Raw genomic sequence first — 23,279 nt, 5'->3', positions numbered from 1 at the left:
CCGTGAACTTCCAGATGTTCAAGCTGGTTTTAGAAAAGGTAGAGGAACAAGAGATCAAATTGCCAACATCCGCTTCATCATCGAAAAAGCAAGAGAGTTCCAGAAAAACATCTATTTCTGCTTTATTGACTATGCTAAAGCCTTTGACTGTGTGGATCCCATCAGGAAGCATCCATAGCTTCTAATTCTTATCCATCAGAGGGCCAACATAATGAAAACCACAATCACAGAAAACTAAACTGATTACATGGACCACAGCCTTATCTAACTCAATGAAACTATGAGTCATGCCATGTAGGGCCACCCAAGATGGAAGGGTCAAGGAGGAGAGTTCTGACAAAATGTAGTCCACTGGAGAAGGAAATGACAAACCACTTCAGTATTCTTGCCCTGAGAACCCCATGAACAGTATGAAAGACAAAAAGATAGGACACTGAAAGATGAATTCCAGAGGTCAGTAAGTGTCCAATATGCTATTGGACCTCAGTGGAGAAATAACTCCAGAAAGAATGAAGAGATGGAGCCAAAGCAAAAACAACACCTAGTTGTGGATGGGACTGGTGATAGAAGCAAGATTTGATGCTGCAAAGAGCAATAATGCATAGGAACCTGGAATGTTAGGTCCATGAATCAAGGAAAATTGGAAGTGGTCAAACAGGAGATGGCAAGAGTGAACATCAACATTTTAGGAATCAATGAACTAAAACAGACTTGAATGGGTGAATTTAACTCAGATGACCATTATATCTACTACTGTGGGCAAGAATCCCTTAGAAAAAAAATGCAGTAGCCATCATAGGCAACAAGAGAGTCCGAAATGCAGTACTTGGATGCAATCTCAAAAATGACAGAAGGATCTCTGTTTGTTCCTAAGGCAAATCATTCAATATCACAGTAATCTAAGTCTATGCCCTGACCACTAATGCTGAAGAAGCTGAAGTTGACCAGTTCTATGAAGACCTACAAGACCTTCTAGAACTAACACCCCAAAAAGATCTCCTTTTCATTATAGGGGACTGGAATGCAAAAGTAGGAAGTCAAAAGATACCTGGAGTAACAGGCAAATTTGACCTTGGAGTACAAAGTGAAGCAGATCATAAGGCTAACAGAGTATTACCAAGAGAACGCACTGGTCATAGTAAACACCCTCTTCAATCAATACAAGAGAAGTCTCTACACATGGACATCACCAGATGGTCAATGCCAAAATTAGATTGATTATATTCTTTGCAGCCAAAGATGGAGAAGCTCTATACAGTCAGCAACAACAAGACTGAGAGCTTACTATGGCTCAGATCATGAATTCCTTATTGCCAAATTCAGACTTAAATTGAAGAAAGTTGGGAAAACCACTAGACCATTCAAGTAAGACCTAAATCAAATCCCGTATGATTATACAGTGGAAGTGACAAATAGATTCAAGGGATTACATCTGATAGATAGAGTGCCTGAAGAACTATGGACTGAGTTTTATGACAACTGTACAGGAGGCAGGGATCAAGACCATCCCCAAGAAGAAGAAATGCAAAAGGGCAAAATGGTTGTCTGAGGAGGCCTTACAAATAGCTGAGAAGAAAAGAGAAGATTAAGGCAAAGTAGAAAAGGAAAGATATACCCATTTAAATGCAGAGTTCCAAAGAATAGCAGGGAGAGATAAGAAAGCCTTCCTCAGTGATCAATGCAAAAGAGGAAAACAATAGAATGGGAAAAACTAAAGATCCCTTCAAGAAAATTAGAGATAACGAGGGAACATTTCATGCAAAGATGGGCTCCATGAAGGACAGAAATGGTATGGACCTAACAGAAGCAGAAGATATTCAGAAGAGGTGGCAAGACACAGAAGAACTATACAAAAAAGATCTTCATGAACTAGATAATCATGATGGTGTAATCACTCACCTAGAGCCAGACATCCTGGAATGTGAAGTCAAGTGGGCCTTAGAAAGCATCACTACCAACAAAGCTAGTGGAGGTGATGGAATTCCAGTTGAGCTATTTCAACTCCTAAAAGATGATGGTGTGAAAGTGCTGCGCTCAAAATGCCAGCAAATTTGGAAAACTCAGCAGAGACCACAGAACTGGAAAAGGTCAGTTTTCATTCTAATCTCAAAGAAAGGCAATGCCAAAGAATGCTCAATTCCACAACTGCACTTATCTCACATACTAGCAAAGTAATGCTCAAAATTCTCCAAGACAGGCTTCAACAGTATATGAACTATGAACTTCCATATGTTCAAGCTGAATTTAGAAAAGGCAGAGGAACTAGAGATCAAATTGCCAGCATCTACTGGATCATTAAAAAGCACACGAGTTCCAGAAAAACATCTATTTCTGCTTTATTGACTATACCAAAGCCTTTGACTGTGTGGATCACAACAAACTATGGAAAATTCTTAAAGATATGGGAATACCAGACCACCTGACCTGCCTCCTGAGAAATCGGGATGCAGGTCAAGAAGCAACAGTTAGAACCAGACATGGAACAACAGACTGGTTCCAAATTTGGAAAGGAGTACCTTAAGGCTATATATTGTCACCTTGTTTATTTAACTTATATGCAGAGTACATCATGGGAAACGCTGGGCTGGAAGAAGCACAAGCTGGAATCAAGATTGCTGGGAGAAATATCAATAACCTTATATATACAGATGACATCCACCCTATGGCAGAAAGTAAAGAACTAAAGAACCTCTTGATGAAAGTTAAAGGGGAGAGTGAAAAATTTGGCTTACAACTCAACATTCAGAAAACTAAGATCATGGTATCTCGTCCCATCACTTCATGGCAAATAGATGGGGAAATAATGGAAGCAGTGAGAGACTTTATTTTTGGGGGCTCCAAAATCATTGCAGATGGTGACTGTAGCCATGAAATTAGAAGATGCTCGCTCCTTGGAAGCAAAGCTATAACCAACCTAGACAGCATATTAAGAAGCAGAGATATTAGTCTGCCAACAAAGGTCCTTCTAGTCAAAGCTATGGTTTTTCCAGTAGTCGTGTATGGATGTGAGAGTTGGACTATTAAGAAAGCTGAGCACTGAAGAATTGATGCTTTTGAACTGTGGTATTGGAGAAGACTCTTGAGCGTCCCTTGGACTGCAAGGAGATCCAACCAGTCCATCCTAATGGAAATCAATCCTGAATATTCATTGGAAGTACTGATGCTGAAGCTGAAACTCCAATACTTTGCCCTCGTGATGTGAAGAACTGACTCATTTGAAAAGACCATGATGCTGGGAAAGATTGAAGGCAGGAGCAGAGGGGGACGACAGAGGATGAGCTAGTTGGATGGCATCACTGACTCGATGGACATGAGTTTGAGTAAACTCCGGGAATTGTTGATGGACAGGGAAGCCTGGCGCACTGCAGTCCATGGGGTCACAAAGAGTTGGACAGGACTGAGTGACTGAACTAAACTAAACATATGCGTGGGGTTGTGCTAAATTTCTTATGCAGTTTCTCTCTTTTAGTCCTCACTAACAGCTTAATATTACGCTCAGTCACTCAGTTGTGTTTGACTCTGCGACCCCATGGATTGTGGCCCGCCAGGCTCCTCTGTCCACGGATAGCCATTCCTTCTCCAGGGGAACTTCCCCACCCAGAGATTGAACCTATGTCTACTGCATTGCAGGCAGATTCTTTACCATCTGAGACACCAGGGAAACCCAGCAACTTAATATGGTGGTTATTAGAATAGTTGCCAATTTATGCATTGCACAGAGAGATTAAGTGAATCCTAAGATCATACAACCCTTAAATTGTAGAGCAGGGACTGTTGCAGAAACCAGTACTGGAGAAACCAAGCACCACACTTGGAGAGTTATAGGACTCAGATTTATAACATCAGCAGCCCAGAGGAGTTAACACCCCAAGCTCTGAGCCTCGAACAAAGGGATTACAGAGTTTTTACAAACAGACTGTAGTGGGTAACACTAGCTGTTAATAGGCTAGTTTAAACTAAGGGGTTTCATGTGCATGGGAACAGCACTCAAGATGGGGAGGGGATGCCTGGCCTGGACAGGCATGATTAAGCAGGTTTGCAGGGGCTGGGAAATTGCAAAGAGCAGGACAAGGGTGAGTGAGATAAACTCCAGCTCCTAGTATTGCAAGTCACCACTTTCTGAGACTACATGACCTATGTAATCTAGACTTTGCAAGGGGTAAGCTGAGTTACAGAGGCAGAAGGAGAAGGAGATTCTCTAAGACCCTTCTCATTTTCTTCTCTACTCGATAAATGTAACCTGTCTGGAAAAATACCTAAAGTGACTGTGCACGTGCTCAGTCATCAAGTCATGTTCAACTCTTTGCAACTCCATGGACTGTAGCATGCCCAGTTCTCTGTCCCTGGATTTCCTAGGCAAGAATACAGGAGTAGGTTGCCATTTCCTTCTCCAGGGGATCCTTTCTAAACAAGGGATCAAACCCACGTCTCCTGCTTAGCAGGCATATTCTTTACCACTGAACCAACAGGGAAGCACCCACTTAAAGTGACTAGGGTTACTCAAAAGAGTTACTGAAAACCATAGGATCTAGTGTGGAGAATACAAATTGAAAAGTAAAAAGTCATTCAAAACCTCAACCTGAAGATGGCAGAGGAGTAGGTGGATGTGGAGTACATCTCTCTCCACAGATACATCAGGAATACACCTTCAGACACAGAAGTGCCTGCGAACACCAGCTGAGAGCGGACGGAAGTACCTGACCAGAGGAAAAGAATATATAGAACCATGAAAAACTCGGTAGGATGAAGGAACTAGGGGGAAAAACAGGAATGTTAGTAGGACTGGACCTGCCCTTGGTGGGTGGGGGAACAGAAGAAGGGGTCCGATCGCCACATCAGAGTAATTGTCTGAGTCAGAGGAACATTTAAGGCTGAGAGTGAAATAGCTGGTTTGTGATAGCCTCAATAAGACAGAATCAGATAGTCCTTGCAGCAGCCATACATACCCCCGACAGGGTCCCCAGGAAGCCACAGCAGCTGGGAGCTGGAGTTTGGGGAGTGTGGAGTGATCCCAGGGCAAGTGCTGCTGTTGACTGCAGAGAGACAGATCGAGGGGAGGTGAGGGAGGAGACTAATGGGAAATGCCTGTAGAAGAAAGCCAGGCAGCCATGGAAGGAAGGTGATACTGCTGAGTCACACGTAGGAGGTAAAGCCATCACCATAGCCTCTCTCACCCCACACACCAGCACCAGCACCTGAACAATAAAGAGTCTGGCCCATCAAGCACCCCAGGCACTGAACTTCAGGGCAGGACCCCACCCAGGCTCCTTTAAGTGCCTGACTTGAGGATCTACAGAGTAGTACCCCAGCAGGGGCGGCTCTATGTGCCTGACACGCCGAACAACAGAGAAGGATCCCAGGCAAGGGAGCCCCCTAAGTGCCTGAACGAGCAGAGCAGCAGAGATAAATTGGCCAGAGCCCTTCTGATCACTAGCTACAAGAGGCTTGGGAAAAGACTCTGATAGGGCCATAATTCCTGTGGTGGAGGCAGTCCGTGTCCCTGCACACTTGGTGCCAGCAGGGTCTCCACAAACTAAGCAGCTGTGCCACCTTCACGCTCAACTCTAACTGGGGCAGAGCTGCCACAGGCAAAAAAGTGTTTTGCATCTATGCACACAGGCTTTAGTAGTGTCCAACTCTTTGCAACCCTGTAGGTGTGGCCTGCCAGGCTTCTCTGTAAGAGAGGGGGGTTCTCCAGGCAAGAATACTGGAGCATATTGGCCAATACTGGTTGCCATACCCTTCTAGAGCACTATATTTCCTGCTGCCCTAGCCACCAACTCCCCTGAGTGCCTGGTGCTGCCAGAACCCCTGCAACCCAAAAAGCTGCACCACCTCCACACCTGGCCCTCACAGGGGCAGACCAAGTCCTCCAGGGCAGCCTCAGGAATAAACCCCGGTGGACAATCCACATTCAGAGGTGGAAATAAAACCATAATTGAAACCCAGGGGCAGTGTGGCTGAGGAAGAAGACCCCAAAACCTTCCCACCAGCTGTACAAGCTGCAGATTAAATCCACACGATCAACTAGGCAGATTCTGTGTCTATGGAATATAAAAAGGTCACTGAGAGCTCCCACAAAAGAAAACACACTAATTCTGATAGCTGTGGACATTGGAGGCAAGAACACAGAGGAGTAGGACCAAATTAGACTCTGAGCTGCCCCCACAGCAGCTCCAGAGATCAGCACAGTGTTGGAGGGCATCCTAGGGAGGTGAGGTGGGCAGTGACTCCCAGCGAGGGAAAGGACTCTGACAGCAGTGACTCAAGAAAACATTTATGATTCTTATGTTTTCACTTGCTCTGTAGATTCTTTGGATTTTTTTCTTTTGTTTTTTTCCTTTTTCCCTTCCTCTGTTGTAGTTGTCAATTTTATTGGCGCTATGAAATCTAATTAAGCTTTTGAGTTGTTTTTTTTTTTCTTCAGTCACATTTTTTATTGCGGTTATAAACCTCTATCTCTATGTTGGCCTTTTGCAGTTCTGTGGAGTTTTCCTCTTCTTTTTTTCTCTCTTTTTTTTTACTTTTAATTTTTTAAATCTATTATTATTTTTTCTACATTTATTCCTTTGTTTTTTTTCCCTACTGTTCTTTTCCCCTTGCAGTTAATCTTTAATATATATAAATCTTCTTTATCTACCTCTATTTAACTTTGCATATCTATTATTTCTTTCTTTTCTTTCTTTCCTTTCCTCTCAACATATTTGTTACTTTTATTTTCATTGCTATATTCCCCAATTGGCACCTTGCTCTAGTTTTGTTTTCCAGTTTGTGCTTTACTTAGTTTTGTTCTTAACTGATAAATATAATTTTAGATGTACTTTGTTCACCAGGTCAATCTACTATACTTTATTTTTTGTTAGACTGTTTTCACTTTGTTCATGGGTGTATATGTGTATATTCCATTATTTTAATTATTATTTGCCAGATTTTGTAACTGCCATTTGTCTGGGGTTCATCTTTGGTTTCTCATTTTTGGATATTTGTTTTAATCTCCCTTAATGCCATAACAAACCACCTGTGGAATCTTCGTTCCTGACCAGAGATCAAACCCTGAGCCTTTAGAGTAGGAACACTGACTCCAAGACTCTAGACTACCAGAGAACTAACCCTGGGGAGTATCAAATAGTGAGAACTCACACAAAGGAAACCACTTGAATACAAGACCCGGCATCACCCAACCACCACTAGCACCCTGTGTAGGACTCCTCATCTAAACAACAAACAAAACAAAAATAAAAGCCCAATCATCAGCATACAGGATTACCACCTCACTCAGGCTTTCCCACCAAAGGAAAAACAAACAAAGAAACAAAAACTCAGCACAAAGCTCACTATATATGAAGCTTACACAAGCCATTGGATCAAACTTGGGAGAGCAGAAACCAAAAGAAAGAAAGAATTCAAACTTGAAGCTTGGGAAAAGGACACCTCAAACACAATAAGTTTAAAAAAAAATAATGAAAAGATAGAGATATACTACACAAATGAAGAAACAAACTAGAAACATGGAAATCCAAATAAATGAAGAGGAAATAAGCAAGCTACCTGAAAAAGAATTCAGAATAATGATAGTAAAAATGATCAAAAACCTTGAAACCAAAATGGAGAAAATGCAAGAATCAATTAACAAAGACCTAGAAGAATTGAAGAATAAACATATAGAGACAAACAACACAATTATGGAAACTAAAAATACTCTAGAAGGAATCAATAGCAGAATATCTGAAGCAGAATAAAGAGTGAGTAAACTGGAAGATAAAATGGTGGAAATAACTTCTGTAGAGCAGAATAAAGTAAAAAGAATGAAAAGAACTGAGAATTGTCTCAGACCTAAGGGACAACATCAAATGCACCAACATTTGAATTATAGGGCTCCAAGAAGAAGAAGAGAAAAAGAAAGGGTATGAGAAAATTTTTTAAAAGATTATAGTTAAAATTTTCCCCAGCATGGAAAAGGAAAAAATCAATCAAGTCCAAGAGACACAAAGAGTCCCATACAGGATAAACCCAAGGAGAAACACACAAAGACACATACTAATCAAACTAACAAAGACTAAACACAAAGAAAGAATATTACAAGCAGCAAGGGAGAAGAAACAGGTAACATACAAGGGAAACCCCATACACTTAACAGCAGATCTTTCAGCAGAAACTGCAGACCAGAAGGGAGGGTGGACATATTTAAAGTATTGAAAGGGAAAAATCTACAACCAAGATTACAGTACCCAGCAATGATCTCATTCAAAATTGATGGAGAAATAAAAAGCTTTTCAGACAAGCAAAAGTTAAGAGAATTCAGTACCACCAAACCAGCTTTACAACAAATGTTAAAGGGACTTATGTAGTCAAGAAATACAAGAGAAGAAAAAGATCTACAAAATCAACCCCAAACAATTAAGAAAATGGTAGTAGGAACATATATATCAATAATTACTTTAAATGTAAATGGATTAAATGCTCCAACCAAAAGACACAGACTGGCTGAATGGATACAAAAACAAGACCCATATATATGCTGTTTACAAGAAACCCACTTCAGACCTCAAGACAGGTATAGACTGAAAGTGAGAGGATGGAAAAATATACTCCAAGCAAACTGGAAGCAAAAGAAAGCTGGAGTAGCAATCCTCATATCAGACAAAACAGACCTTAAAATAAAGAAGATACAAGAGATGAGGAAGGACACTACATAATGATCAAGGGATCAATCCAAGAGGAAGACATAACAATTGTAAATATCTATGCACCCAACATAGGAGTACCTCAATACATAAGACAAACACTAACAGACATAAAAGGAGAAATTGACAGTAACACAATAATAGTTAGAGACTTTAACACCCCACTGACACCAATGGACAGATCATCAAAACAGAAAATTAAAAAGGAAACACAGGTTTTAAATGATACTTTTGATGAGATGGATCTCACTGATATCTTCAGGACATTCCATCCAAATTCAGAAGAATACACCTTCTTTTCAAGTGTACATGGAACATTCTCCAGGATAGACCACATGTTGGGTCACAAATCAAACCTCAGTAAATTTAAGAAAATTGAAATCATATCAAAAGCATCTTCTCTGACCACAACGCTATGAGACTAGATATCAATCACAAGAAAAAAACTGTAAGAAACACAAACACATGGAGATTAAACAACACGTTTCCAAATAACCACCAGGTTACTGAAGAAATCAAAAGGGAAATCAAAAACTTTCTAAAAACAAATGACAATGAAAACACAACAATTCAAAACCTATGGAATGCAGCAAAAGTGGTTCTAAGAGGGAAGTTTATAGCAATACAATCCTACCTCAAGAAACAAGAAAAACATTGAACAGATAACCTAACTTTACACCTAAAACAACTGGAAAAAGAACAAAAATCCCCCCAAAATTAGTAGAAGGAAAGATATCATAAATATCTGAGCAGAAATAAATGAAAAGGAAATGAAAGAAATAATAGTAAAGATTAATAAAACTAGAAGCTGGTTCTTTGAAAAGATAAACAAAATTGACAAGACTTTAGCCAGACCCATCAAGAGAAAACAAGAGGCGAATCAAATCAACAAAATTAGAAATGAAAAAGGAGAGGTTACAACAGACAATGCGAAATACAAAGGATTATAAGACTATTATGAACAACTATATGGCAATAAAATGGGTAACCTGGAAGAAATGGACAGATTCTTAGAAAAGTTTAATCTTCCAAGATTGAACCAGGAAGACATAGAAATTATGAACAACCCAATTACAAGCACTGAAATTGAAACTGTGATCAGAAATCTCCCCAAAAACAAAAGCCCTGGACCAGATGGCTTCACAGGAGAATTCTATCAAACTTTTAGAGAAGACCTAATGCCTATCCTTCTAAAACTCTTTCAAAAAATTGCAGAGGAAGGAACACTTCCAAACTCATTCAACAAGGCCACCGTCACCCTGATACCAAAACCAGACAAAGACAACACAAAAAAAGAAAACTACAGGCCAATATCACTGATGGACATAGATGCAAAAATCCTCAACAAAATCTTAGCAAACAGAATTCAGCAACACATCAAAAAGCTCATACACCATGATCAAGTTGGGTTTATTCTAGGAATGCAAGGATTCTTAATTATGCACAAATCAATCAGTGTGATACATCATATTAACAAATTGAAAGATAAAAACCATATCATCATGTCAATAGATGCATAAAAAGCCTTTGACAAAATTCAGCACCCATTTATGATTAAAACTCTTCAAAAAATGGGCATAGAAGGAAGCTACCTCAACATAACAAAGGCCATATATGATACACCTACAACAAACATTATCCTCAATGGTGAAAAATTGAAAGCATTTCCCCTAAGGTCAGGAACAAGACAAGGGTGTCCACTTTCACCACTATTATTCAACATAGTTCTGGAAGTCCTAGCTACAGCAATCAGAAAAGCAAAAGAAATAAAAGGAATCCAGATCAGAAAAGTAGTAAAGCTCACTGTTTGCAGATGACTTCATACTATACATAGAAAACCCTAAAGATAGTATAAGAAAATTACTAGAGCTAATCAGTGAATTTAGCAAAGTTGCAGGATACAAAATCAATACACAGAAATCATTTGCATTTCTATATACTAACAATGAAAAATCAGAAAGAGAAATTAAGGAATCAATCCCATTCACCATTGCAACAAAAAGAATTAAATATCTAGGAATAAACTTACCTAAGGAGACAAACCTGACCTGCCTCTTGAGAAACCTATATGCAGGTTAGGAAGCAACAGTTAGAACTGGACATAGAACAACAGACTGGTTCCAAATAGGAAAAGGAGTACGTCAAGGCTGTATATTGTCACCCTGCTTATTTAACTTATACACAGAGTACATCATGAGAAACGCTGGGCTGGAAGAAGCACAAGCTGGAATCAAGATTGGCGGGAGAAATATCAATAACCTCAGATATGCAGATGACACCACCCTTATGGCAGAAAGTGAAGAGGAACTAAAAAGCCTCCTGATGAAAGTGAAAGAGGAGAGTGAAAAAGTTGGCTTAAAGCTCAACATTCAGAAAACGAAGATCATGGCATCTGGTCCCATCACTTCATGGCAAATAGATGGGGAAACAGTGGAAACAGTGTCAGACTTTATTTTTTTTGAGCTCCAAAATCACTGCAGATGGTGATTGTAGCCATGAAATTAAAAGATGCTTACTCCTTGGAAGGAAAGTCATGACCAACCTAGATATCATATTCAAAAACAGAGACATTACTTTGTCAACAAAGGTCCATCTAGTCAAGGCTATGGTTTTTCCAGTGGTCATGTATGGATGTGAGAGTTGGACTGTGAAGAAAGCTGAGTGCCAAAGAATTGATGCTTTTGAACTGTGGTGGTGGAGAAGACTCTTGAGTCCCTTGGACTGCAAGGAGATCCAACCAGTCCATCCTAAAGGAGATCAGTCCTGGGTGTTCATTGGAAGGACTGATGCTAAAGCTGAAACTCCAGTACTTTGGCCACTTCATGCAAAGAGCTGACTCATTGGAAAAGACTCTGATGCTGGGGAGGGATTGGGGGCAGGAGGAGAAGGGGACGACAAAGGATGAGATGGCTGGATGGCATTACCGACTCAATGGACATGAGTTTGAGTAGACCCTGGGAGTTGGTGATGGACAGGGAGGCCTGGTGTGCTGCGATTCATGGGGTCACAAAGAGTCAGACACGACTGATCAACTGAACTGAACTGAACTGAACTGAAGGAGACAAAAAACTACGCAGAAAATTATAAGACACTAATGAAAGAAGTCAAAGATGACATAAACAGATGGAGAGATATTCCATATTCCTGGGTAGGAAGAATCAATATTGTGAAAATGACTAATCTACCAAATGCAGTCTACAGATTCAACATGATCCCTATAAAATTATCAATGGGAGTTTTCACAGAACTAGAACAAAAATTTCACAATTCATATAGAAACACAAAAACACCAAATAACAAAAGCGTTCCTGAGAAAGAAGAATGGAGCTGGAGGAATCAACCTTCCTGATTTCAGATTATAATACAAAGCTACAGTCATCAAGACAGTGATACTGACACAACACAGAAATATAGACCAATGGAACAAGATAGAAATCCCAGAAATAAATCCATGCACCTATGTGTACCTTATTTTTGACAAAGGAGGCAAGAATATACAATGGGCAAAGACAGCCTCTTCAATAAATCGTTCTGGGAAAACTGGACAGCTACATATAAAAGAATGAAACTAGAACACTTCCTAACACTATACACAAAGATGAACTCAAAACGGATTAAAGACCTAAATGTAAGACCATAAACTATAAAACTCTTAGAGGAAAACATAGGCAAAACACTTGATGACATAAATCAAAGCAAGATCCTCTATGACCTACCTCCTAGAGTAATGGAAATAAAAACAAAAGTAAACAAGTGGGGCATGATTAAACTTAAAAGTTTTTGCACAGAAAAGGAAACTATAAGCAAGGTGAAAAGACAACCCTCAGAATGGGAGATAATAATAGCAAATGAAACAACTGACAAAGGATTAATTTCCAAAATATACAAGCAGCTCATACAACTCATTGCCAGAGAAACAAACAACCCAATCAAAAAGTGGGAAAAAGACTTAAACAAACATTTCTCCAAAGAAGACATACAGATGACTAACAAACACACGAAAAGATGCTCAACATCACTCATTATTCAGATCAGATCAGTCGCTCAGTCGTGTCCGACTCTTTGCGACCCCCATGAATTGCAGCACGCCAGGCCTCCCTGTCCATCACCAACTCCCAGAGTTCACCCAGACTCACGTCCATCGACTCAGTGATGCCATCCAGCCATCTCATCCTCTGTCGTCCCCTTCTCCTCTTGCCCTCAATCCCTCCCAGCATCACAGTCTTTTCCAATGCGTCAACTCTTCGCATGAGGTGGCCGAAGTACTGGAGTACTGGAGGCTAATTACTCCAAATAAATCTAAATTTTCTAACCTCAAAGAGTTATACCAAAAGCATTCATGAGTTCTCTAACTAATCATAGGAGTCTGACTGATTGCCTCTACTTAAAGAATCCTCCCCCTTCTCTTTCTCATGTCCCCTTCTTGAACAAGGCCAGCCCCCACATTGCCTTTAGATCTCAGGTTTCCTGAGGCTGGTCTAGATACCCTGACTGATGGGGTTGCAAATAGTCAGATACGACTGAGCTACTGAACTGAACTTTGCTTCCACAGCACACTTAATCTTGCCAGCACAGCACATACTACACCTTATTGAAAGATCATCTTTTATAGCCCCCTTATCAACAACCACTGTTCTTTGGGGGGATATTTATTAAAGAAAGAGTGAGTGAGTAAATGGATGGATTCTAAAGTAGAACATTTCTCTATATCCATTGTTGTAGCTTTTGATATTATTTTCCCTTCTGGAACTCATTTTTTAAATAAACTGAAAGAAGACACATACTTCCCTCACTGCCATTGAAAGAACTGACAAAGAGAGATCGGAAGAGATGCATTTCAGTGAATGGTCACAGCTTTGAGTGAGCACCGTATCATTATCTGAAGAATCTGACACTTGCACACTTTCTTTACCTGCAGTTAACCATCACTTAATCATTTATTAATAAAACAGCACGATAAACAAGACACTGTTTTAAATAATGTGAGATACAGAGAAAGCTAAGGTATAATCTTTGCTTTCAATGCCCATTCATCTACTGAAGAAAGTAATATATGCACGGCTAAGAAAAGCAGCAATACAAAGATAGATTTTAAGTAGCAGCTAGCTGCTATAGCCAGCAAGGACCATGACAATGGTAACGGTTGATTGGGGTGGTGAGAAAAACTCTTGAAGTAGGAAAACCTTGCTGCAAACAATACCATAGTCAAGATTATAATTTATTTGCTGACACAAGAGAAAGGTGATGCTATAGAAGTTGGAAGAACTAACTTTATTGATTTGAGGGCCTAGGTAGAAAAGGCAATTCATGTACTCAAAAAAAAAAATTTAAAGAAAAGTTAATTCATATGTATCTGCTTTTTATATCTACCAATGAATAAGTAGAAATTTAATGCCAGAATGAATAAAGTCTCAGGGGTCCTCTCTTCCTGTCCTTAGGAATATTAGAATGGGTTTTATACAACTACATACTACTTCTAACATAGAGTGATTATAAAGTCTTAAAGGACTTAGAAACCTACTTGTTCTATGTAATTATATGAAATAAGTATTTTTGAAGAGATAATCATATAACTCAAATACTATTTTTCTCCACAGAAACACACAGCATCACCTTTCACTTGTGTAAGCAAATAAATTATAATCTCAACTATGGTATTGTTTGCAGCAATTTAATTTTTTCTGAATATAGCTCTTATTCTATTATAATGCTTGAATGATTCACATGCAATGTTTCCAATCCAGTTTTCTTGGCTTGTGAAACTTTTTAACGAAATGTTAGCATTTGCAGGCACCAGATGTTTTGACATAAGGAGAAGCAATATGTAAATTTTAACCCATGCTAGGAACAATAGCCTGCAGGCACCTTTTTCTTATTACATGAATTATATACTTAACCACATTGAGATTGATCCTATCAAAATCATCACCACCTAGAATGTTGTACTCTTGTCTTAATGGTCTTGCCAATTAATGAAACCGATATATATTTAACATGATGTGTATCCAATGCTTAACCAATAAACCTTATTCTATTTTACCACTTAACCACCCCACAGCCAGAACTCCGCAGGTGATAATAACTTTTTAGGTGGGTTTCAATATTCCTTTTGGTGGTCAACAAAATCAGTGCTTGTATTATATCTAAGTTATTTGCAGCTGCATATCTCACTTAACAAAAATGTTAAAACATGTTACAACTTTCTTCATCTTTTCCATCTTTTTGACTCAACTCTGAATAAGGAGTGTGTGTGTGTGTGTATGTGTGTGTGTGTGCATCCGTTTCAGTAAAGAAATTTGGGGGGCAGTGGTAAAGAATTTGCCTACCAATGCAGGGGATACAGGAGACACAGGTTGATCTCCTGGAGAAGCAAATAGCAACCCACTCCAGAATACTTGCCTGAAAAATTCCATGGACCGAGGAGCCTGGTGGGCTGCAGTCCATGTGGTTGCAAAAGAGTCAGACATAACTGAGTTGCACTATTTCTCTTCTCTCTCTCAGCCAGTGCCTAGCTGTAGGCTCCAATAAAAAGTAACACGGGGCTAGTGATAAAGAACCCGTCTGCCAAGGCAGGAGACTTAAGAGAAGAGGGTTCAATCCCAGATTGGGAAGATTCCCTTAAGTAGGAAATGGCAACCCACTCCAGTATTCTTGCCTAGAGAATCCTGTGGACAGAGGAGCCTGGGGGCTGCTGTCCATAGGGTTGCACAGAGTTGGACATGACTGAAGTGACTTAGCACACATGCATGCATTGGAGAAGGAAATGGCAACCCACTCCAGTGTTCTTGCCTAGAGAATCCAGGGACAGAGGAGCCTGGTGGGCTGCCGTCTAAGGGGTCGCACAGAGTCGGACACGACTGGAGCGACTTAGCAGCAGCAGCAGTCCGGAGTAATGACAAGTCATTCCAGTATTCTTACCTGGAAAATTCCATGGACAGAGGAGTCTGGTAGGGCCACAAAGAGTCAGTCACAACCCAGCACACACACACACACAAATGTTCATATAAGAACATAAAATGTTCTTATATGTGGAGTCATTCCTAATATCAAGAGATTAGAAAACTTTTTTATAAACTCCTACATACGCAGAGATGCACTTATACTCAAATACACTGCATATGTACATATACATACAATAAACAATCAAGTATAGAACCCATTCAGTTATCCTTTTTTCAGTCTATACAGTATCAAAAGATCATCCTAAATTACCTTTACCTCATTAGGTTGGTTATTAATTTCTACACAGAAATTATTATATTTTTGATCAGTATTTTTAGCATTGATAATTCATTATGAAATAAATTTATCTGATAGAACATTTCTTTAAAAATCAAAGAATCTATATTTGAACATAGAATAGCATTTTTATAGTCAACTCAGAGCCATTCTGTTTTATTATTTTTTAGGCAGGTATGTAGAAAAAAATTCATAAGCATGGTATTAAATATTAGAAGTCTTAACATTTAACTGAAATTCTTATTAATTTCATTATCAAGGGATAGGTCTAGTCAATACCAATTAGCAGTTTTAAAATGTTTTACATATTAAAGTACAGTATTCTATTTATCCTAGATTGTCTGGGGACTATCTAGTATATTAAAAAATTTTGCAGAGTTTCTTAGTAATTTCATTGCTACAATTATGCCTGCTAGCAATTTTGCAACATTTTGATAAATATTTTCTGTAAATCAAAACCATAACAGCATGGAGAAGCAGATGGTAGGAAACTATATTGAAAAATGTAACAATTACTTTCCTTAATAAGAAAATATTGGCTTACTGTTTTCAGCAAGGACTATCAAGTAAGCAGTTGCCAGTTGTGAGGTCTCATGGCTGCCAAGTATCCTTTTAGATGATTATCCTACATTCTGTATTTTCCAGTGCAGTTTATGTACAAAGTCAGAAAAAAAAGTATATTAAAGCATTTAACAATTCTATGCTTTCATTTTATACATATATATATATGCAAAGATAATATTGGTTCATTTTTTACAGTATGTGTACAAAGATTCATGTACTTATCAGAGAACACGAGTGATATTTTCTTAGAAAATAAGACATATTACTTTGCTATTAAAAATGAAAAATAGCAATAGTTATAAATTCTACAGTCTTATTATAATAACAATTTTTTCTTGATACAACAAATGTTAGATCAAAATTATAGGAATATGATTTCAGTTATTCAAATATACAAAATCCTATTAAAGTCAAAGATTTTTAACTACATTGTTATTATTAAGATTAAATAGCTGAATTAATTTTAGCATTTTATGCCATAAGCAACTTCAATGCTCTTAGGTAAGATCCTTGAATTTAGTTAGCTTTTAAACTTCAGTATTCATGTAATAAAGAATAATATAACTGGTTGCATATAATTCTTTCAGCACATTTTGCATATTTTCTATTTTATCTGTTATATATAATCACCAGCTTTAAATGTCATACAAATAAAATTTATTTCTGTGGAAAAAGCAGCATTGAGAATACAGAATTTTTTGAAATAAAATGGTAGTGCAGGAATAGGAGAGGTAGAATTGGAAACACAAAAGTCTTTAACTTTATTCTTGAAGCATGTTAGATAAATGTAGGGAAAAAAGACATGTAACTGAAGATTTCATCAGTAGAAAACACAAAAGAAATTTGAATATGTAGAAATACCTACACAAATCCCTTTACAACAAAAAGATAAAAAGTTCCCTTTTATGTATAAAGCAGCAGATAAAGTATTTCATCATTAAATTGGTTGAATCCAGTGGGAAGTTTTTTAATGAAAATAATTATTTTGGGATAATCTCTTATATACTAAAATAGTCTATGACTCTCACAGAAAACAAATGTAGCACAGAGAAATTTTAAGAAAATTATTTTTATCAGGTTTTAAATACTTCATATACAAATTAGAAATCATACAAATGATAAAATATTGATGTATACAATGAATAATGATTACAGGAAGGTTGTAAGATGCATTAGATATGCAACACTCTAAATTTTGTGTTAAGTATTTATTAAGTAAATGTAATGAAATCACTGTATATGTAATTTACACTAAATCAAATTGACATCTTGGACTTGTCAATAAGCAAGGCATCAGAAAGGCGAATGATGTAATTCCATGTAACAGATATAGGATGTACCATAATCAATACTGTAGCAAAATTCAGTTCTATTTTCAAGAGACCCAGATGGCTGATCTAGTGTTGATAACATAGCAAAATGATTAACTAATTCCAGTTTTCATCTACATCTTAGACCTTATAAGGTAGGTAAATATCAGCCTAGAGACATTATAAAATATCAAAATTTCATAATACCATAAGAGTAAAAAATATTTTCATGATAGTGAAGTATAAGAAAATTCCAGTATGACTCAATCTATCAAAACGAAGAAAAAATAAATTATATTTTACCTTGTGAAATCTAACTTCTCCCTTGACATGAAGGTAAATGAGCATACCAAATCAAAAAACTCATTGTGTTTATTTTTTAAAGAAAGAGCTACTAAATATTTTATTTACAGTGATGTGAGTGGCAAAGAATGAGTTTAAAAAGTAGAGGAAGGCTGTTCCCAGTGTTCCCAGTCCATCTGGCTAATTATTACTTAGAACTTTTGCACTCACACGTAGAGAGCCATATTCACTGACTTCACGTCTATAAACTGAGGAAATATTATCTGTAATATATTCTCCAGTTATGGGGAAAATTCAAGAAGAAAGAACACTAAAAAGAAAAAACATACAAAAAGCTACATCTACTTGTAAGTGGTCCTTGTTATTTTAAGATAATTAGGAGTTGGAAGGGTTGTTTAATGTGAATCCAGGGAAAGGAAGCCAATACTTCAGAGAAAAAAGATTGCATGGGACCTTGAAAAATAAATAAAAGTAATTTTTAAATTGTTTTATTTCATTTTAGCAAAGTTTTTTTTAATTATGATAGCAATTATATAATTATTTGCATGAACAAGACTTGGTTAAATTGTGTATTAATAGTCCAGTGATAGCTGATGTTTATTGTGATAAAATTATTTTAGACAATATATCTGTTTTACTGTTGTATGTGGGCTTCCCTGGTGGCTCAGAGGGTAAAGGGTCTGCCTGCAGTGCGGGAGACCTGGGTTCAATCCCCAGGTAGGGAAGATGCTCTGGAGAAGGAAATGGCAAACCACTCCAGTAATTCTTGCCTGGAAAATTCCATGGATGGAGAAGCCTGGTAGACTACAGTCCATGGGATTGCAAAGAGGTGGCACACAATGGAGAAACTTCACTTCTCCTAAATCACATGTACTGTTGTACATCTCATTTCTGCAAAAATATTATAGGCATCGATTTTCCCAAGGATAATTCTTGATTCTTAGATAGTCAAATAATTTGCCGTGAATTTATCTTATCTCTACTTTGATAAATATATACATATATATAACTTTAAAATATCATTGTCAGATACTTGCAACATCTAATTATCACAGAGAAACTGAGCCATAAATCTGTAAATATATGACAGAGCCATGTATATAACAGGGGTTGTTAGAAAGGGTCTATTTTATAAGTGAATTCACAACTTTTTTAGTGAAAGCAGCTAGTGTTTGGTACACTTTCACTTACCAATGCAACTTTATCATTTCTAGAGCTTGGATAATGATATTCAGATAACTAGGGCTCCGTCTTCCCTCATTACATATGACATTAACTGTATACTTTGCTTTTGATGTGGGAATTTTTCATGTGGGATCCAAGGAGATATACATGAGGTCCCACAAAACCCTTAGTGCATATAAATTTAGGGCTGCATATAGGAGCCTGGGAGGCTGCAGTCCATGGGGTCGCTAAGAGTCAGACAAGACCGAGCGACTTCACTTTCACGTTTCACTTTCCTGCATTGGAGAAGGAAATGGCAACCCACTCCAGTGTTCTTGTCTGGAGAATCCCAGGGACGGCGGAGCCTGGTGGGCTGCCGTCTATGGGGTTGCAGAGTCGGACACGACTGAAGTGACTTAGCAGCAGCAGCATATAAACTCTGCATTTTTCTGGGGAGAAGGTCTATAACTTTCCATAAATTCTCAAGGCCTTCAAAAGTAAGAACTAAAATTAATTTTTTAATCTACTTCAGTTGACTGTTATAAAACACTATCTTTTACTCTGTCTTTAAAATTCCATTACCTATTTCACAATCCCCTAATAGCTATTATAATCTGCAAGTAGCAGCAAATATTACCTTTTCCAGCAAATATTTTCTCTACCAGATCTCTCTCATCCAGGCTCTACCATCTTGTGTGAAGCCATTCACTAGCTGAGATTATGAGAAATGGCTTTCAGGGCTGAGTAGTAGTATTTTAGCAGAATGGAAAATGATGACAAATTAATGACATCAATAGTGTGATTTTTCTAGAATATGAAAAAATTAGAATAATGTACAAAATTATACAGAAATTAGCCTCTGTCTAGAATGATATGTTTTTCATTGACTCTAAGATATATTCCTTCTCTATGATTTGCAATGTTAAATTATCAACTCAGATAATAAAGTAGAATTTTGCAATAAAGTATATAATGACATCACCAATTTAATGGACATAAGTTTGAGCAAACTCCGGGAGATAGTGAAGGACAGGGGAGCCTGGCTTGCTGCAGTCCATGAGGTGACAAAAAGTCGGACATGACTTAGCAATTGAACAATATAATGTTCTCAAATTCTTGAGGAAATGTATCTTATTCTTTCTTTCACATGACCTATTTCAGATTAATTTATCTATCTGGCTTTGATGACTATTCCTATAATTAAGAGTTTTTTCATGTCAAAAAGTGAAAATTATTTCAGATCTCCAAACTCTGAATTGATGCTATAAACCAAACCTGAGATAATTAATACACCATAAGGATTTAGTATTTGTCCACTTTAATTAGCAATAAGTCTCAAATTTTGTGATGACGTATTTTTCATGCGAGTAAAACCTGAAGCACCCTTTCAAAAATTTATCCCAAAGTTAATATTCATGAATGACTACATCTCAATCATAGTAATACACAGCAGGATTTTAATTTTTAGACTTATTCCTCCTGGTTAAAATATATATATATATTTCTACTACATTATTTCATCTTGGTTTTCAAAGAGACTTTCATAAGTTGTTGTCAATAGTTTTCAGGTTTCCCAACAGATGTCTTCTAGATCTCTCTAATGAATGTCTCATGAAGATGCTTTCCCAACTTATTCTCATTTTATCATTTAGTTGATATTATTCTCCTGTATAGCCTCCCCTCCACCAAACGTATGCTTTTTAAAAGAAGTTTTAAATTCTGCTCTTCCCACACCCTTTGGGATTCTCCAACCTTCAATTTTATTTTTTCTGAACTTCAGTATTTGCAGTTTATACCACACCATGTAGACTTTAATTTTAAAAGTCTTCTATCTTTTGTTGTGGTTTCTTACGCAGTCTCGTTAACTCCCTGAGGAGTAAGACCATATCTTGCTCTTCTGTTCTATATTTTCATAAAATTTATTGCAGTTTTCAACATCTCTCCTTAAATGCTCATTGATCAGATGATTGTTCACGCAGGTCTAATAACAGAGCAATATTCCTGGTAAGTCAATTCCCAAAGCTTTGAAGAAGCTGAAGAGAAAAAAATTGAGTAAATCACCATATGTATAAATGTTCTTAATAAAGGCTAACAAAGATCATAAGGTACTTTAAGTATTTTTAGGAATAGCACTATATCTTCTACTCAGAGCTGAAGTAATAAGAAAGCTTTTCTGTTTTACTAATTATTTTGTCAGTTGGCAATCCAATTTTCAATATTTCATAAATTCAAAGGAAAACTGTATCAACTAATTAATTTAAATCCAGTTTTTGAAACAGTGATAAGTATTATTTAACAAATTAACAAACTGTCCTTTAGGTGGACTTTCAATATTTTATTTGCTGAGACTGATTATCCAATATCTCTTCTTGATGAAGCAAAAATAATTTAATATGTAATTTCAGATGCTGATTAGAAAATCAGAAGAATGAAGGGGAATAAAGAACATATATTTCCTCTATTTTGTGCCTGTTTGGGGGAGTATATTTGTGTGAAGTGAAATGATACAAGTCCAGCCAATATTCTCGAGGAAAAGATGCAATGTGTTCCTTTTCTGGACTGTGTGTGTCTTCTCTATAAATATGCAAAGAAGCTTTTAGCATTTGTGTAATTGAACTGACAAAGGGAATTTGAGTCTTTAGAATCCAAAGGTTTTTATAAATTTTCTGTGTTTTATTGTGGAAATTCTAGAGTTTATTATAGATTTACTCTTCAATTATAAGTGGCAGATAATCTATCTTTTATTTAGTTCCTCTACAAGACTTGAACTTTAGACAACATATCCACCAGACAATGGAGAAAGGCAATGAACCACCAGATTGTTGATCTTGATTCTTGAAAACTAATGTAGTCAGAGCTTGAATAGGAAAGAGATGGAAGTAAGGAAGGAAACGTTTGCATGTTTCAAAAGGAAGAAAACGTTTGTTTCAGAAGGTTTATTCTTGCAGTCTGTTAGTTCCAATAGCATATCATTAAGTGACTACTTTTAAAACATCAGTAGAGAGCTATTTCTCATGTTGTACCTCTTTCCAGAAAAACAATATTTAAGTAGATTTGGACTTAGTGGTCAAAGAGAAAAAAAAAAAACAACATTTTTCTGTCCATAATTCTTCAACACCGTGTTTGTCCTTCCTGTAAATTCTGCTGTTTCTAACCAATCAGTGTTTCATGACCAATATATTCCCTTCAGAAAAATTAAGCGAGAGAAATGTATGAAACAAGAATGTAATTGCATAGCACCAGCACAAAATTTCTTCCTAGTTGATCAATTGAGCCTGTTTATTTTTTTATAACTCATCACCATCTTCTGAGCTAAAGCTACTTCTTCTACTGCTCTCTTTAGAAACTGCAGGAGAAATGGCAGATAGCAGAGGATCTGTTCCAAACGGAGATACTGTGTCATCCAGTAGCATGTTATCCAATCTTTGTTCCTCTTTCAAAGCTGCACTAAATGATAAATCTGTGAAGTGTGACAAAGGATCGGAGAAGGCCATAGCTTGATCACAGAGTTCAGGGCTTGTCCCCTGAGACAGAACCAATTGTTGGCAATAGTCTCCTGAATTCTGCTCTAGATGGGTCTGTGGTTTGGTGATGTGAGCACCTAAATCAACTGTGACAAGTGAAGCCAGGGTTGGCAGACCATGAGCACGAGCCTGTATTTCTAGTTCCTGCAATATCAAACAAGAATAGTTAAATAATGACTTTGATAGTAAACTCAACTCTAGAGAGTAAGTCAGAAATAGATCTAACAAGCACTCAACATGAAGAATAGTATAAATTAGAAATACTCTTTGCAAATAACAGAGTGTGGTATGTTTCTAATGCCTGAAAAATAATCCTGAGGAAAATACTCAGATTTCTTAAAAAATTCCTCCCCCATTTGTTCATTAAAAGAATACATGACATATAATGGTCTCACAGTGGCTCAGACTACAAGACAACTATTTGGAGATAGTAGAAATCTTTCAGTCATTCTTCCTGATTAATTTCTCAATATAAGACCATTTTATGGAAA

The 23,279-nt window shown here is 37.3% G+C and overlaps 1 protein-coding gene across 6 annotated transcripts in view; it reads right to left on the bottom strand.

Annotated features, from left to right (window-relative positions):
- Positions 1 to 16,467: 16,467 nt before the first annotated feature.
- The window catches only part of TFEC (transcription factor EC), a 222,088-nt gene continuing 215,276 nt past the window's right edge, over positions 16,468 to 23,279 (bottom strand). For all 6 annotated transcript variants that reach the window (XM_044946639.2, XM_044946638.2, XM_044946637.2 and 3 more), the window contains one exon: positions 16,468 to 22,932. In XM_044946639.2, coding sequence (XP_044802574.1) covers positions 22,552 to 22,932 — 381 coding nt within the window. In that variant the 3' untranslated portion in view covers positions 16,468 to 22,551. The remainder of the gene's footprint in view (positions 22,933 to 23,279) is intronic.

This window comes from Bubalus bubalis, chromosome 8 (assembly GCF_019923935.1).
Source record: "Bubalus bubalis isolate 160015118507 breed Murrah chromosome 8, NDDB_SH_1, whole genome shotgun sequence".
Lineage (NCBI taxonomy): Eukaryota > Metazoa > Chordata > Mammalia > Artiodactyla > Bovidae > Bubalus > Bubalus bubalis.
The sequence above is the reverse complement of the archived record's forward strand: the minus strand, read 5'-3'. Positions and strand labels throughout refer to the sequence as shown.